Raw genomic sequence first — 17047 nt, 5'->3', positions numbered from 1 at the left:
CATCCACAGTTTGGGAACAACATTTTAAAAAAATTATTGCCACCAATCATATAAAGGATTGATATGAGTAGTTATTGCATGGGATAGTGGGTTGGTTACGATTGTTATAATCTTTTATCATTAATGAACATCTATATTTTGAGGAGTATAATGGAATGAAAAAAAGTATGAAAACGGAATTATGGCACACATATGATTTGCATCACCAAAGAAAAATAACTAGAGGTACCAAGTCACGGATCCCTTGTGTATAAAAAGAGAGGTGTCAATAATAATAGCAAGAGTAAATTACAAATGATATTTTCATACAATAGATATACTACGATTTAATGTAAATTAAATCCATTGTTACTATGTAAGTATTCAGTTTTAAAGATAAAAATGAAAAAATAGTCATTTTTAAGGAGTGCAGTGCAGATTTGCAGTGGTTGGAGAGTAGTTTTCTTTCCCCCCATATATCAGGATGTGGTTGGCAAAGAGAAAAATAATAATACAACCAGTGTCAATCATAATTTTATCATTTGGACCATGTATAATTAGTGGCATGCTCAACTCTCTCTGTTTTATAAACAGATATCTATATGCCTAAATATTAAGTCAGGTATGTCCAATTCTTTCAGGAATATTAATCCACTGATTCCTTATCAATTTATATTACGCATCTTTCTCCAATTAAAAAAAATACATTTAAAGATCACGTACTAAGCAACTGAAACAGAAGATTACATGCCGATCAATATAAGTTGAAAGTTACATATTAAGAAACATACATTGAAAACAGATAAACTACGATTACTTCTCAAACAATTCTGCCATTAGATCGCGTTTCAAAGCTTCCTCTTCAGGAGATAAGTCCTTCCTGACCATCAACGGAGTAAGGATAGCTGCCTTGATCTTACGTTCCTGAATACAACGACGGACCCAGGTGGGGTCGGGCGGGGTCAGCCGACCCCACCGTCGGTCCGTGACAACTGCTTGGGAAGCTCTATAATCCGCCCTCCGACCCACGGCAGCTCCGCCTTCCGACCCCACATACGACAACTCCGTCTCTACGGGAACAAGAGAATACATAAGAAGAGAGTAGAGAAATCATTTGTTTTGGATTATAATAAGGAAATTTAGAGAAGAAGAATGAATTTAAGGATACTATAAAATTTTAGTGAAGAGGAAGCTCCATTGATGAATTTTAAGTTTGAAAAAAGCTGTAAACTAGTTATAAGTTGCATAATAATTGGAAGAAGATAGGGGGCCGCGATTTAGCAAATCTAGGAATTTTTTTTTTATTTATGACTTTTATTTCATTATATTTTAGTTTTAAGATATAAACTAGTAATTAATAGTATATTTAATACTATATGTTTGTTTATTTTGTGTAACTAATTTAGCTTTGGTAGATCATATAAATATGTTAAATATTAAAAAAATGTTTATAGTTAATTGATTTATTTCAAGTTTTATAAATTTTGTTAACAAAAACATAATAAGAACAACAAAAATGATAAAAATTATTATTTAATATATATTATATAATTATTATTTAAATATGATATACTATTAAATTTTCGGTCCGACCCCACGAGCTATATTTTCTGGGTCCGTCATTGCCTGAATATCCCATTCTCTTTCACGCGTGACCCTCATTTCACGTAGTGCTGCAGTGAAATCCTTAGGAATTGTATATGATGGTGTTGCAACTTCTTTGTCTTTTCTTTTAGCCTTAGCTATAACCTCGATCAGTTGATCGAGTTGCTGATTTTGTTCAATTTTTTCCTCCCATTCATTGTCTTCAAGAAGACTGGAAGCATCAAAATTAGAATTTGATGCCATTATCAGGGAGAGTTGGTTTAATAATTTTGAGAGGATTTGTGTGTACTTTTTCATCAAGCATATAGGTAAATATATAGAAGCTATTAGTTGAGCATATGATTCCACCACTGTCATTGTGAGTACATGGAATAACATAGGATTCCACCACCATTTGTGATAAAAAAAAAGTTTTCATCTAGACATTCTTTGATTTTCGTGATCACATGGGATGTCATTAGATTTCACCACCACTTGTGATAAAGAATGACTTGTCATCTAGTCATTCTCTGATTTTCGCAATCACGTGGGATGCTATTGGATTCCACAACCACTTGTGACAAAGAATGACTTGTCATCTAGTTATTCTTTGATTTTCGCAATCACATGCGATGTTATTGGATTCCACACCACTTGTGATAAAGAATGACTTGTCATCTAGTCATTCTTTGATTTTCATGATCACATGTGGTGTCATTGGATTCCACCACCACTTGTGATAAAGAATGACTTGTCATTTATTCATTTTTTTATTTTCGTGATCACATGGGATGTCTTCTATACATGAACTTTAAGTTTTTCTTATTTTCTCCCAAAATTAATTTTTCTTTAAATTGAAGCTGACGTGTTAGCCGGAGGTACAAACATGGCAAAAACAACGTTGTTTGGATTAAAAATGGTAATTTTTCTTCAAATACCTGAACTTTCAAGATTTTGTAGAATTTTTCCCATAACTTTTTAGAATTTTTTCATTTCCCCCTAACATAATATATTCTCTAAATCCTTTAATGTCCAATACACTTTTTTTTTAAATTTAGACATGAGTATTAATTTGTATTTATTAATATATATGAAGAGTGAACATTTTTAAATAATAATTTATTAAATTATTTTAAATTGTTTTCATATTTAAAATTATATAATCAAAATAAAATTTATGTTAATTTGTACATAGTAACGTTAAATCGCAAAATAAAGTATTGAAATATAAAAATGAAAACAATCACCTCTAACCAATTGCAATTTGAAAAACAAAAATACCATTATCTCAATATCTTTTAAAATTTGTTAATTAGAAATATTTATTGTATAAAACAACTAAAAATTACAACTTAAAGAAAAGGATAAAACTAGAGAAATTCACAAAATAATTTTACTAAAATTGTTTATTGGATAAAATTAAAAATAATCATAATTTATGTATTTTTAAATTAGAAAAAAAGTAAAGTTTTGGGAAAAAATAAAAAAAATGGCGAAAGTTCGTATATTTGCAAGTTCATAACATGTTATATTGATTTGACACATTTTGCCACGTAGGTGGTAATGTGCCAAGTGTAATCCATATTAGCTTTGATTTGATTGAAATTATTTGTCATGGGAAAATAAAAGTTCTGGAAAAAAATCAGAAAATGTTGAAACTTCAAAGTTTATTAGTTAATGAAAAGATAATAAACTAAGAGAAAGAAAAAATAAACGTTTTAGTTTTAATGAGATAAGTTAAGACACGTTTTATTTTTCAACTAGTATCACACCCGTGAGTTGCACGATCCATTTCGATTTTCCTTATACTTATTTTACACCGTGAAATAATTCTCGAAATGATAAACATATCATCATACGATATCTAAAAGCATAAAATATATACTAAAAATTAATTATATATATATATATATATATAAAATCAAATTGTGAAATCAACAAATTTGTAAAAATATATTGCTTAGTAAATTCGGCAAAAACCAACTGATTGGAATCAATAAAAAAGTTTATTACTACTAATTAAGAATTAATCTTTATCGATCTTCTCTTCTATTCCCATATGTCTTCATCTTAGTTCTAATCTATCCCAACCTTTTTTATTTGTTTGTCTCTATCGCCAATAGCCTCCTTTTTCATTCAACATCTCTAGCACTTTCAAAGCCCTATGTCGATGTCATCTTCTCCATCATGTCGAATTGCCTCTAGCTATATAAGAACTTCAAACAAAAAATAACAAAACTTGCCTTTATAACCCTGCCATATTGTCATATAACACACACCAATGGCAATTGATTTGTCGTCAGGTTTGGCCATCTCAAAAAACGCATACATATCTCACTTTGATGACCGATGAAATATTGCTAGACTATGATATTCACACGGAAAACCATATCTTGTTTGTAGATAGGGCAAATGATCTCAACTGGTTTTTAATAAATTAGTTTTCCTTTTACCATGTCATTGAAATATATTGTGTTGAAATGATTACACATGCGAATTCTCACTTGGTTTCAAAATCAAGCCTTTTGCTTTATTGCATTGATTTTAATTGATGTTTGCCTTCAAAGCCTTATGGAGTACTATTTGTTAGAGTTTGTATATTATAAGTGATGAATACTGTAAAACTCTTATTTTATTTTCTAAGGAATAAAACAGATTACTTTTTGTCATAATGTTGTTATGTTTTACATTTAATGGATGTTAATTGCATGCTTAAATGTATAAGTTAACTTAACGAAGTCTAAGTCTTTGTTTTAGTAGACTGATTGTGGACGACGTCCACTTTAAGATAACACGGTCAGTCCTAAACAAAGGAAAAGAAAAATTTCACGACCTAGATGGAATTAGACTATCCATCGTGAAAGGTTGCAATGTCAGTCCGCATATTTCTAAGCCTTACTGAAATAAGATGGCATTGGTGTGGTAAAACACTGAACGGGTCTAACAACAAGACTTGTCTTTGTGCTATCTACTGAAAGGCGATGTCTTGATATATATTTGTTTCTTAATCAATGTAGATTAGCATTGAGCATACGGAATTTATTATGCATTACTTTGACTTATCAAATGGTGCGGGTTTTTCGTAACCCAATAATCCCGATATATTGGGTAGTGGTGATTAATATCTAGCGGTGCTAGGATTGCTATTATATTGAATCGTGCGCGATGTGAGTCTCGTTTGATAATGTCCTCAAGAGGAGCGCGAAACAAGGTTTTATTATTCGGAACCTAACTAGTTGGAGTTTGATCACTCTATGAATAATAAATAAGCGCTTCGTGCTAAGTCCACTCTTGGAATTAATAAGAAATTAATTAATTAAGTTCATAACAGACATTAATTAATTAATGGACATTTTTATCTTAAGCGCGGGAAATGAAAGTTAAAACGGAAACCTAGATTACTTATAATTTCGGATTTGGATGATAAGGGTTCAATATTACTTCTGTAGTGGTTGCTCGTAATATTCCAATTAAAGCTTATATTAAATTGTGGGTTCAATTTAATTAGTAAAAAGTAAATTGGATGAGCCCATATCCAAAACCTTCCATAGATCTCCGTCTGGGTAGGAACTTAATATAAATAGGAGAATAAATGAGACAAAAATATTTTTTTTGTTATTTTTACTCAAAATTTCCGTCCCCCTCTCTATGTAGGGATCGAAATTTTCTCCTCTTAGGAGTTGGGATTTCTTCTGTCTTCTTTATTTAAGTCCTAGTATTCCGATGAGATCAGCCCACACTGATATTGGAGTACAGTTCGGGAACCAAAGAGAAGATCTCGTAGTCTAGTATTCAAAGCATCACGTGGAGAAGTCGCTAGCCATCATCAATTCTTTGGAGAATTAATTAGGTATTATTTCTGCTCCGTAGAAAAGCATGTTTTAGGTTTCTATATACTTAGAGCATGATCAATTCAAGTTATGAGCATGATACATGTGAGAAATACGCGAGTAGATTTTGTCTAAATAATCTGCTAAATAGATTTGATTATTATGTGATTTATTTGTTCGATTAATTATTATATTATGCCATTCGAACGCGCTTCCGCTGCCAGTTCCTTCACTATTTTGGAAAAAGTTCACGGTTGTGAATAGTAATTCATTACAATAGAAAAGGTTTATGTTAGTTTTCCTTTGCGGCACTTTGTGATATGTTACTTAAAATAAACCTAATTAAACCCTCGATTGTACTGATAAGAGAGAGGCATACATAAAAAATGAAAGCAAATTAATTTTTTATGTCATGTCTACAAAATAAATTTAGTGAAATTAATCCAACGCTTCCATATAACCGTTTCAACATATTGCGAACTTAAACCAAAATCTTCACTCACTATCACAATTTCACAAATTAGAGGATAGGCAACTCTCTTGGTACCAGACGAACTATTTCCAACTGGATCATGAGTGATCCTTAAATAGTCTCCGGGCATGGTAAGTTTTCAACTCTATTCCTGACGAATTTAGATGTCCTATTAGGCATGATTTTGAACTTGTTTTTGCAGTGGTGAGCCAAGGATTGGAATTAATTGTGTTTGAATTGTGCATGTTTTTTTATTGCCAATTGATAGGGTAGGGTGGTGAGCCAAGGATTGGAATTAATTGTGTTTAAATTGTGCATGTTTTTTTATTGCCAATTGATAGGGTACGGTTGGGGAGTTGCGTGAGTTGAGTGTGCTTTTTATAATAAAGGGTAATTGTTCAGTGTTCTTGCCGAGTTGGGTTTACGGTTAATTTTCATAATTGGGGGAATTGTTCTTGGATGGTAGGGTTTATGGTCAATTTTCATAATTGGGGGAATTGTTATTGTAGGTTAGGGTTTATGGTTTATTGTTAATTTTTTCTTGTAGGGGTGACTCACTCCTCACAACCGAACTGTTTTTATTTTTCGCACTCAATTGAAATTGTAAATTTCACATTTATGAAATTAGAAACAATATCATTAAAATTCTAAATCCCAAATGTATTCGATAACAATTTATTATACCAATATAAACTACGATTAAATAAGTTTCGAATCTAAAAATTGCACTCAAAATAAACCGTCAATTATAGTAACACTTCAATTTCTACTACAAAAAGATCAACTATAAATACGTGTCGAAAAAATCTATAAATATATAGAATATTAAAATATACTAGTATCAAAAAGCAAAAGCATCATTAACAACAAAATGATTAAATGTAATATATTTATAGTAATAAAAAAATTATGAGACTCTTCTAAAACTTTTTACATACCTCTGAAGTTTGGGGGAGGTCACCTAAAACATCTACTAATATATCTCCTACTACACTAATAATAAATAGACATGTGGAATATTTTTAGAAGTAAAAAAAAGAAATCAAGATTAATGTGGTAAATGATGTTTGTGCTTTAGAATTAATTTTGTAGAAAAGAAAGGAAATCAGTTTTATTGTAATTAATTATTCCATAAATATTCAAATTAGTCCATAATTTATAAATATTCCAAAAAAGGACAAAACTAACAAATACTTCAAAAGACGGCCAAAACTTCACCTTTTATATATGTATAGATAGATAGGGAGCAGTACTTCCTCCGTCTCAACTAAGTTGAGTCGTATTCTTCTTTGGGATATCTCAACTAATTTGAGTCATCTCCTTTTTTAACAAAAAAAACAAAACATTTAATCACTCTTATTCATTACTTTACTCTTTCTTTATTTTTACTACTTTATTTCTCCTCTGTGTCCAAAAATTTTGTATCAGCTTAGTTAGGACGGAGGGAGTGGTATTAAAGAATATATAAAATAACCAAATATTTGGAATAAACACGTGGAACAAGTCAAAGCTTACAAATCACGGTTCCACTCAAATATAAAACCCACCGCCACCGTTGTTCGGCGCCAAATCTCTCTCTTCTTTTTCAATGTCAAGTGGCGGGAGTTAAGTGAATAGGGTTCGTTGTAGACTAAGGAAGCCAGAAATGGGGAGTTCGCAGCCCCAATTGTTCAGCGTCAGAATAGTTTCAATCGACTATTACATGTCGCCTCCGATTCCCGACTTCGACATTTCTTATAGCAATTTCCACGGTAAATTTCTCTTATTTTTTGGTAAATTGAGGGACTAGTTTAACTTTTATTTTATTTTTTGTTGCCAGTCTTCTTGTGGCTTTTATCCTCTGATTCCTGTCCATGCGGTTTCCTTCTTTTTTGTTGCTTCGGTTTTCCTTTTTGATATGTATGGTTGTTGAGGTTTGTGAAGCCGCCATGTTTAGGTGGGAAGGTGAACGAGGTTCCAGTGATAAGGATATACGGTTCAACTCCGGCTGGTCAGAAGACTTGTTTGCACATTCATCAAGTATGCCAATTGGATACTTGAAATTCTTGTTCTTCTGTATGATTAGTTTCTGATTCCATTATTAAGTATGCTAATTGGATACTTGGAATTCTTGTCAATAGTTTGCATTCATGAGCTATTGCTTAGGCTCCCTTTGTGTTTTGCAGGTTTTACCTTATCTGTATGTTCCTATTTCTGATCTGGGGCCTATAACAAATGATGAAGGTATGACTTGAGCAATTTTTTTTCTCCCAAATTTTCAAATTATGCAGTAATATCTATCTCGGTGAAAACAATAACTGTGGGACTAATGATATTTTATTTGAACTGACTAATGACTTATGGACTATGCTTTATTGCCTAGGTATCATGTACTAGTATTCATCTTTTACTATTTCTCTAAATGTTTTGGATTAAATATAGTTTTCACCTGGGATTCTAATCATTATGCCTTTCTTTCTTTCCTTTCTTGTGATTGAGCAGCTGATTCAAGCATGCATTCTGTATCTCTTTCCCTTGAGAAGGCCCTGAAGGTTTAGTTGAATCTGAACACCCACTTTTTTACATTCTAAAGCATAGTTCACCTTCACTAGTAGTATAAAATAAGAATCCATTTTTAAAATTTAACAGCTTAAAGGAAATACTGGCTCAAAACGTCAACATGTACATGGCTGCAATCTTGTTCGTGCAAAGAAGTTCTATGGTTATCATTCTTCAGAGGAGCTCTTTGTGAAGATATATTTGTATCCTGATGCTGCTAGTGCATATCATATTTCATAAGTTGTGCCTTAGGTTAACACGAGAAGGGAATTACCATCCTTTTCTCTTTATAGTTGGCTCCTAATTCAAGCATTTAATGTATAAGACCTTGACATAAAGATCAGCTACCATCCACAGGATGTTTCTCGTGCTGCAAATCTTCTTCTGGTACCAACCATTTTATGCTTCTTTACTTTTCAGCATCTGTATTGATTCAATAACTTTTCTGCTTCATGTATTGTTTCTGTAAGCTATTTGGATTTCTGTTATAAACTATAGCCGATGAAGGTTAGCTGGTCCCAAGTTTGGTATGATAGTTGGAAAATACATAGTTTTTTTTTTTGTAATTATTTTTGGCCCCTTTTATTCTTTTATTTTTTTAACTTCTGCCTAGCTCTGCATGCTTGTGCTGGTGGGTGTACTGTGTGTGTGTGTGTACGTAGATATATATATTTGACTATCTTGCTTTTTCTATATTATTAAGTCAAAAGCATTATTCAATACATTACTTTTAGATTGATTTATAGAGTGAAAATAATTGCCAGTTGGAAGTTGCTGCATGTGTGACCACTTATCCCTGAATATTTTGTTGTCTCCCTTCTTCCCCCTCCCCCCCCCCTACAATTTTGCAATCCTGGGGGACATCTAACCTTTTCTATTATCTGTAGGTGGGTGCTGTACTAGATAAAAACTTACAGCCATATGAATCACATATACCTTTTCTTCTGCAGTTCTTGGTAAGCTTATCTCCGAACACAAATCAATTTTGAGTAATTAAGTTCCCCATCTCGTGGCTCATACTCATGGTTCTTACTGAATTGCAATTGCTTAATCATCTCATGGTTTGAACTTTGAATTCTTCACAGGACTCACATGGTGATTATCTTATGGTTACTGTTATTTCTATCATAGCACCTGTGTGCTAGTTTCCCTAATGTTCTCTATATATATCTCTTGCCAATCAATGTTAAATATTTCAGTGATTTCCACTTTTTTTTTTTTTTGTGATGTTCCATACAATGACATTTTCTTTACTTGCCTTGGATAAGTTTGCCTAGTTTTATTTTCTGACAGTTAAGTTGAAAATAACTAACCTCTTGAGATTTGCAAGGATCTATTTAAAGCTTGGTCATAAGTGGAAGCAAAATTTAGAAAAACATGTGTAGTTGATTATTGGGTTCTGCTCCAATTGTCTCCTCTTTAACACTTATATCTACATTTCATAATTTTCAGATTGACTATAATTTATATGGAATGGGCCATTTACACGTTTCTAAGATGAAGTTTCGCCATCCTGTTCCAGATGTTTACTCACACCAGAAACTCAAATACAGTAGTAAACTGAGAACGTCAAGAGATGACACCACTTGCATGGATTTTCAGGTTTCTGTGGTGTTCCTTTTGCTCAGTCTAGTGAGTGGATTATGAATTTGGATTTGAATCAGGCTATACTATGATTTCTTATATAGGCAGATTCAGGTGGTGATTTATCTTTGGCTACTCCGGTATGGATTTCTTCTACTATTCCTGATGGGTGGATATGGAAATTTTCAAATCAACTCAGTTCTTCAGCAGGTGAAGTTTATCCAGTGTTCAGGCGCCAGAGTACCTCTGAACTGGAAGCAGATGCTGTAGCACATGGTTGTTGCTCTACAGTTGTCTGAAGGTTGATGTGATTCTTTCCGTGGCCTTTAACTAATACATACCTTTTCACACACATTGATTTGCAGATATCGTAAATCAACAGTTTATATCATATGTCTCTATGTCTCAAACTCCTTCCAACACGAAAGTGGTTCAGTCGCTAATACCAATATGGGAGGTTAGTTTCTGATCAATATAATTTCCATGAATTGCTCACTAATTTGGCTAATGATGATTGTTTCTTTCTTTTACTAGGAAGAACATGCGGCGAATGGGGTAACTGAAGTCACGCTTCTTGATCCAGAGAAACCATTACCACGAGATGTTTTAAGGGATCTATTAGGTGGGGCTGAGTTTGAGAAATTTATTGAAGTGTTAGATGATTCAGATAACTGCTCACTTTTGACTCCAGAGTCAGTCAAGTCTTCAGCAGTTTGTGGAGATTTTCTCGACCCTGCGGCTGCTAACCTTGAAGAAAGCAGTTATTTGCCATCCAATTATTTAAAGGCGGTTGAAAAGGATGGACCTCTTATATCATTAAGTTCATCATTACAGAAATTTGTTGCAGCAGAAACTAATGAGACTGATGCAGCTAAACAACTGCAACTATCTGCCAATGTGGAACCGTCAACTGCAAAGGTGATTCTCAATATTCATTGCTCAAAATGTCTGTGTTATAAAACCAAGCATAAGTATGGAGAAGATATTTCTCTATTCTTCGTTGACTCAGAACTTGTTTTATGTTATTTGGGTTATATTTCTATTAATTTTTTGTATTTGTGAATTGTGTTCATTAGGATGAAGATGCCTTAAGGCTTTTAAAGTGGCTTGCATCTTCTCAGGCTTCAGAAGATATCAACTCAGATGATGAACTCACTCGTGAGACAATTTTAAGTCCCTTACTTCCTTCAAAAGACATTGACAAGGTGTTAGAGAGAGCCAATGTAGATTATGAGAGTGAATCTCAAAAAGAGTGTCAAGATATTCTTGATTCTGTTGATATGATTAATAATGAAGACCAGGACTCCATACCCTTCCAGTCTGCCGAGTACAATGATCCTGTCAAACATTTGTGGAGTAGGGTTATTCCGCAAGTGGATGGATCCAGTGACGATCCACCATCAACTCCATGCTCAGGCGAGTCACCCAAAACAGAATATAGTGAAGCAAAGTCAAATGTTGAAACGCAATCATGGTCTAGAATAGCCTCAAACTTGAGAAATAAGCATCTAAATAAAAGACCTCAATGGGGTTCTTTACCTGTTTGTTGTCAGAAAGTAAGTGATTTTTCACCTCCCAGTGTAAAAGAAGATTTGGGAACTTCTTTGACTGGAAATGTATCAGATAAACTTCCATCTGTAAAAGTTGATAAGAAGAAAGATATATGTCACTCTGGGAAAGCTAGTGTAATAGCTGAATGCTCCACACGGGATTTGATGAGAAGGAAACGATCTTGTCGAGTTGAACCCGTTGATCATAGGAGCCCAGTGGGAGTCCGGGATGCAAAATTATGCTCTGGTTCTGATTGTGCAAGCAGAGACGTATACCTTGCCTCAAGATCAAGGAGTTGTGATGAAAACAAAAAGGCACTTACTTCACGGACAAAGTCCCATGAAAGTAATATAAATTCAAGTGTTGAGGTCTGCAGTGAGGCTATTCATATAAACCCGTCTTGTTCCCCTGTTTTAGGTGAATTGCATGGATCATCTTGTGAGGATGGTATAGATGCAGAAAATCTACTGAAAAAAGGGAACACTAAGTGTGTTAATCCTAACTACAGCTGTTCTGGTGAGAATTTGCACAGCACTGTTGATAGTAATATGAATGTTGACGAATCTGAACAGGCTCATGTTTCAACTAAGAAGACTTTTGGTAAAGTTTTAGGTCGCACAATGCAGCTAACTGATATTGTGGAATCATGTACTGTCCCTTCAAATTCAGCTGCAAGTGAGACCACATACAACACTGATTGCACAAGCGAAAGATATCCAACCTCAGTCTCTATCCACAAGTTGCACAATGTTCCAACTGAGAATTTGAAGGGCATGGAAAGGGAGACAACAGACATGCAGTTTGAAAAGTTACCATATTTTGGAAAAGGTCCTGGTATGGATGAAGCTTATGACTCATCAAAAGACATAGACCAGGAAGCTGAAACTGTAAAACTTACTGCTATGACCATTCCCAAGAAACCTCCAACTATAGATTGGAAAGATGAGGGCAAAACTGAAGCTCCTTTGTCTCTTCAGGGAGGATCTGCAAATGATTTGCAGCCTTTCTTTGAGAGGAATTTCCTGGAAGACGAACAACTTCCATGTGTTAGCCCTAGAAAAAGTGGGCTTGTCGATAACCATGAAGCAGTAATGGGTGTTCCTGTTCTTTACCAGAATGATGGGTCATATTTATACATGCTGACTCCTGCAATGTCACCTCCATCGAGGCAATCTGTTGATAGATGGCTGTTATCTGATTGCTCTGACATTTCCAGGCACAAGATGGACTCACCACCGCAATTTCTTCCGATATCTGATTTGGTGGAAGAACGAGATTCTCAGGCTACTGACAGGTCCATCATGCCTGAGTCTGCTTTTATGTCCATGTGCGACAAAAGGCCAGAGCGAACTCAACCACCAGAGCATAATCAAGAGATTAAGAGGAAACTAGAAACCAGCTGCTCACTAGATACCTCTCAGATATCTGGTCCTGATAAAAAGATGAGGTTCACTCCATTAAGTCAGATTGGTTTTCGAGACCCAGCAAGTGCGGGTGAAGGACAGCAGCTAACATTACTTAGTGTGGAGGTGCAGGCTGAGTCTAGAGGGGAGTTAAGACCGGATCCTCGCTTTGATGGCATCAATGCTATCATTCTTATTTTTCAAGAGGACAATGCATCTATGTCCGATACTTATGTTCTTCTGCGATGTGATTCTGCTAATCTGGAAAAGGATCTTGATGCAGTTTCGGAGTCCAAGACATGTGTTTTTCAGGAAGAATCACAATTGCTTAATCATTTCACGAAGCTAATCCATGATTTTGACCCTGATATTCTTATGGGCTGGGATGTTCAAAGCAGTTCCCTTGGGTTTTTGGCTGAAAGGGCAGCACATCTTGGCATTGGTTTGCTGAATAATATATCGAGGACGCCATCTCGAATCAATATATCTTCTGCAGATTCTAGGGCTTCTGACAAAGAAAAAGATTCCAAATCTGTTACTGGTGAAGTAGTTCATCTAGAGAACTCCATAATTGAGGACGAGTGGGGCCGGACGCATGCCAGTGGTGTTCATGTTAGTGGTAGAATTGTGCTCAATGTATGGAGACTAATGCGTAATGAAGTGAAGCTAAATATGTACACAGTTGAAGCTGTTGCTGAGACAGTGCTGAGGCGAAAAATTCCATACATCCCTTGGAAAGTGCTAACAAGATGGTTTGCTAGTGGCCCTGGACGAGCAAGGTATAGATCTATTGATCATACAAGTGAGAGAGCAAAGTTGAATTTACAGATTCTGAATCAGCTCGACATGATAAATCGAACATCAGAACTTGCTAGAGTATTTGGTATTGACTTCTTTTCAGTACTATCTCGAGGCTCACAGTATCGTGTTGAATCAATGTTTTTGCGTTTAGCTCACACACAGAACTATCTTGCCATTTCCCCCGGAACCCAACAGGTGGCTAGTCAACCGGCAATGGAATGTATACCGCTTGTTATGGAGCCAGAATCAAGGTTTTATGCAGATCCTGTCGTTGTTTTGGATTTTCAGTCTCTTTATCCGTCGATGGTAATTGGATATAACCTCTGCTTTTGTACATGTCTGGGAAAGATCACACCTCCAATGACACATGGACTTGGCGTCTGTGCATATTCACCACAATTAAATACGTTACGCAATTCGAAGCAAGAGTTACTGGTAGCACCAAATGGTGTCGCCTATGTTCCATCAAAGGTACGGAGAGGTATACTACCTAGGCTGTTGGAAGAGATACTATCAACCAGAATCATGGTGAAACAAGCAATGAAAAAGTTAGATCCGTCTCAGCTTGTTCGACACAGGATATTAAATGCTCGACAGCTTGCTTTAAAGCTTATAGCAAATGTCACCTATGGCTATACAGCTGCTGGGTTTAGTGGACGCATGCCTTGTGCTGAACTTGCGGATAGTATCGTGCAGTGTGGCCGTAGAACTTTGGAAACTGCAATCTCTTTCGTAAACTCAAATGACAAGTGGAAAGCGAAAGTTATTTACGGTGATACAGATAGGTTTGTAGTCTTACTCATTATAATTCTTTTATTAGTCCTTTAAAATCGAAAAGAGTTAATTGTCAAAAAAAATTGGTTTGGTTTTCTCCTTGATGAGTTACTCATGCTCTTATTGGGTACAGCATGTTCGTGCTCCTTAAAGGGCGGTCTGTTCAAGAAGCGTTTGCGATTGGACGAGAAATTGCATCTGCAATAACCAAAATGAATCCCAGTCCTGTCACATTGAAAATGGAAAAGGTTTATCACCCCTGCTTCCTCCTTACAAAGAAGCGATATGTTGGTTACAGCTACGAGAGTCCCGATCAGAGCAAGCCGATCTTTGATGCTAAGGGTATTGAGACAGTTCGAAGAGATACATGTGCTGCTGTATCCAAAACCATGGAGCAGTCATTGAGGATCTATTTCGAAAGCCAGGATATATATAAGGTACGGAAGTGTTTTGGGGGAGGGTACTAGGGGGTGCTTCAGCAACCCCGGCCCATTTGTATAGCAACAACTTGTTTTTTATGTGAAGATCTGAAAGCATATTTCCTTTTCCACTTTCCTTGTTCAGGTAAAAGCTTACGTGCTGCGCCAGTGGACGAAGATATTATCTGGCAGGGTCTCCATTCAGGACTTTGTTTTTGCAAAGGAGGTTCGCTTGGGCACGTACGCTGAACGTGCTTATTCACTTCCTCCGGCTGCAATTGTGGCCACCAAATCACTGCGCAAAGACCCTCGGGCAGAGCCTCGGTATGCTGAGCGGATACCTTACGTTGTGATCCATGGTGAGCCCGGTGCTCGTCTAATGGACATGGTGGTCGACCCGCTTGAACTTCTAGCCATCAATTCCCCTTTCAGACTAAATGATATCTATTACATTAGGAAACAAATCATGCCTGCTTTGCAGAGAGTGTTTGGGCTGGTTGGAGCTGATCTGAACCAGTGGTTCCTGGACACACCCCGCCCGGTGCGCGAAACTGCTGGGAAACGCCAGACTGTTGCGCAGAATCCACAGAGGATGAGAATTGATTATTACTATGCATCGCAGCATTGTACTATCTGTGGAGAGGTGGTTCAGGGATCAGCTCATCTCTGCCATGTCTGTTCCAAGAATGAAACAACTGTTGCTATAGCCTTGGCGGGAAGAACTTCGAAACTCGAAAAGAATATCCAACACCTTACTGCTGTGAGTATAAGATACTTCTCAGAATTCTTATGTATTCGTTGTTGAAAGACACTCCATTTCTGTTTGACCTATTACAGCAATCTGTTAAATCTCTCTCTCTCTCTCTCTGCAGATATGTCGTCATTGTGGAGGGGGGGATTGGGTTGTTGAAAGTGGAGTGAAATGTACTTCGTTAGCGTGCTCAGTTTTCTATGAGAGAATGAAAGTTCAGAAAGAATTGCAGTCACTGTCTGAAGTAGCTACAGCGACTGGTTTCTACCCAAAATGCATGGTAGAGTGGTTCTAACTCTTCTAACTTTTACATATTTGTATTATAATGTTTTTTTAGAACTTTCATAGAGATGTATGTATGTGTTCATAAGTATAAAATTTACAATTATAGTACTAAAATATTGAGCACATATGTATACATACTAGTGTTAGATTAGATTTTCCTTTCACTTAAGTCCTTCCATTTGTCTTATCGGTGGAAGAGAGACTTTGGGGGAGAATGGTGCAATTCTTGTAATTTGATGTGGAAATTTGTAGTAATGGTGCTACTTGTATTATCATATAGGTTGGCTTTATTTGTTGCGAGTGGAAATTGATTGAGATAATAAGAATGTTTAGTTTCGAATATTACGTGTTTAATTTTATTCTAATTCATTTGAATTGAAGATTTATAGATTGATAAAAATGACTCAAGCTGATCCACTATTCTTTCGAGTGGTTGATTAATTTTTGAATTTATTTGATCATATAGTCAGCATCTAATCATTCGAATATACGATTATTTTATCATCATCCCCCAATGTTGAGTTGATTATTTAAGATGCTAACACCCAATTTTAGCCAAATCTAAATTTAAAATGAAAAAAGTACCCATGATTTTAAAAATATGAATTAACTAGCATTTTTGTTGTTAAAAAAGAGATGAATTCGTTTTTTCTCAACCCTAAACCTAGTATTATAGAACCTAAGAAATTTATTTATGATATGGTTTGTTATTCTTGATTTAATTTATAGAAAAATAATTGATAATAGAATAAACAATCCTTCTTCTACATTAGATGGAAAGGTAAACTAATGGTTACAAAAGATTTTTCAGTTGGTACCTTTGTGATACAACATTGAATTCACGTTTAGATACATAGTTTTGTAAATCAACGTCCGTTGTGATAAAACGTCTTTTTTTGTAAAACACCAGCCAAGTTCACGTACACATTCCGATGGTCATGTATAGGGTTGGGGAAAAATACTGAAATACCGAAAAATAGTAATACCGGTTTATCGTATCGAAAAATACCAAAAATACCGAATTTTCGGCATACCATGATGTGATTTTCGGTACGGTATGATACCTTACCGATATC

The 17047-nt window shown here is 35.3% G+C and overlaps 1 protein-coding gene across 12 annotated transcripts; it reads left to right on the top strand.

Annotated features, from left to right (window-relative positions):
* The first annotated feature begins 7449 nt into the window (after positions 1-7449).
* On the top strand, positions 7450-16313 carry LOC125205897 (DNA polymerase zeta catalytic subunit). 12 transcript variants are annotated; one of them, XM_048105078.1, is made up of 16 exons: positions 7450-7616; positions 7802-7884; positions 8031-8088; positions 8347-8396; positions 8494-8606; positions 8748-8790; positions 9291-9359; positions 9856-10005; positions 10092-10263; positions 10353-10444; positions 10522-10905; positions 11064-14527; positions 14650-14953; positions 15081-15323; positions 15417-15695; positions 15808-16313. In XM_048105078.1, the coding sequence occupies exons 1-16, from the start codon at positions 7511-7513 to the stop codon at positions 15979-15981; spliced, it is 5784 nt and encodes a 1927-aa protein (XP_047961035.1). In that variant the 5' UTR covers positions 7450-7510; the 3' UTR covers positions 15982-16313. The 12 variants fall into 12 exon arrangements, with proteins under 12 accessions (XP_047961035.1, XP_047961036.1, XP_047961034.1 ...); XM_048105079.1 differs by having other exon boundaries at positions 10092-10101; positions 10198-10263; positions 15081-15695; positions 15808-16261; XM_048105077.1 differs by having other exon boundaries at positions 10522-10609; positions 10679-10905; positions 15081-15695; positions 15808-16261.
* The last annotated feature ends 734 nt before the right edge of the window (positions 16314-17047 follow it).

The sequence above is a fragment of the Salvia hispanica genome, chromosome 2 (assembly GCF_023119035.1).
Source record: "Salvia hispanica cultivar TCC Black 2014 chromosome 2, UniMelb_Shisp_WGS_1.0, whole genome shotgun sequence".
NCBI classification, from domain to species: Eukaryota; Viridiplantae; Streptophyta; class Magnoliopsida; order Lamiales; family Lamiaceae; genus Salvia; species Salvia hispanica.
The sequence above is the reverse complement of the archived record's forward strand: the minus strand, read 5'-3'. Positions and strand labels throughout refer to the sequence as shown.

Coding starts and splice junctions, on each gene's coding strand:
- LOC125205897 (XM_048105076.1), top strand. CDS start 7,511: ATGGGGAGTTCGCAGCCCCAATTGTTCAGCGTCAGAATAGTTTCAATC. Junction 8,607..8,747: donor CTCTTTGTGAAGATATATTT/GTATCCTGATGC, acceptor CATAAAGATCAG/CTACCATCCACAGGATGTTT. Junction 9,360..9,855: donor CTTTTCTTCTGCAGTTCTTG/GTAAGCTTATCT, acceptor CATAATTTTCAG/ATTGACTATAATTTATATGG.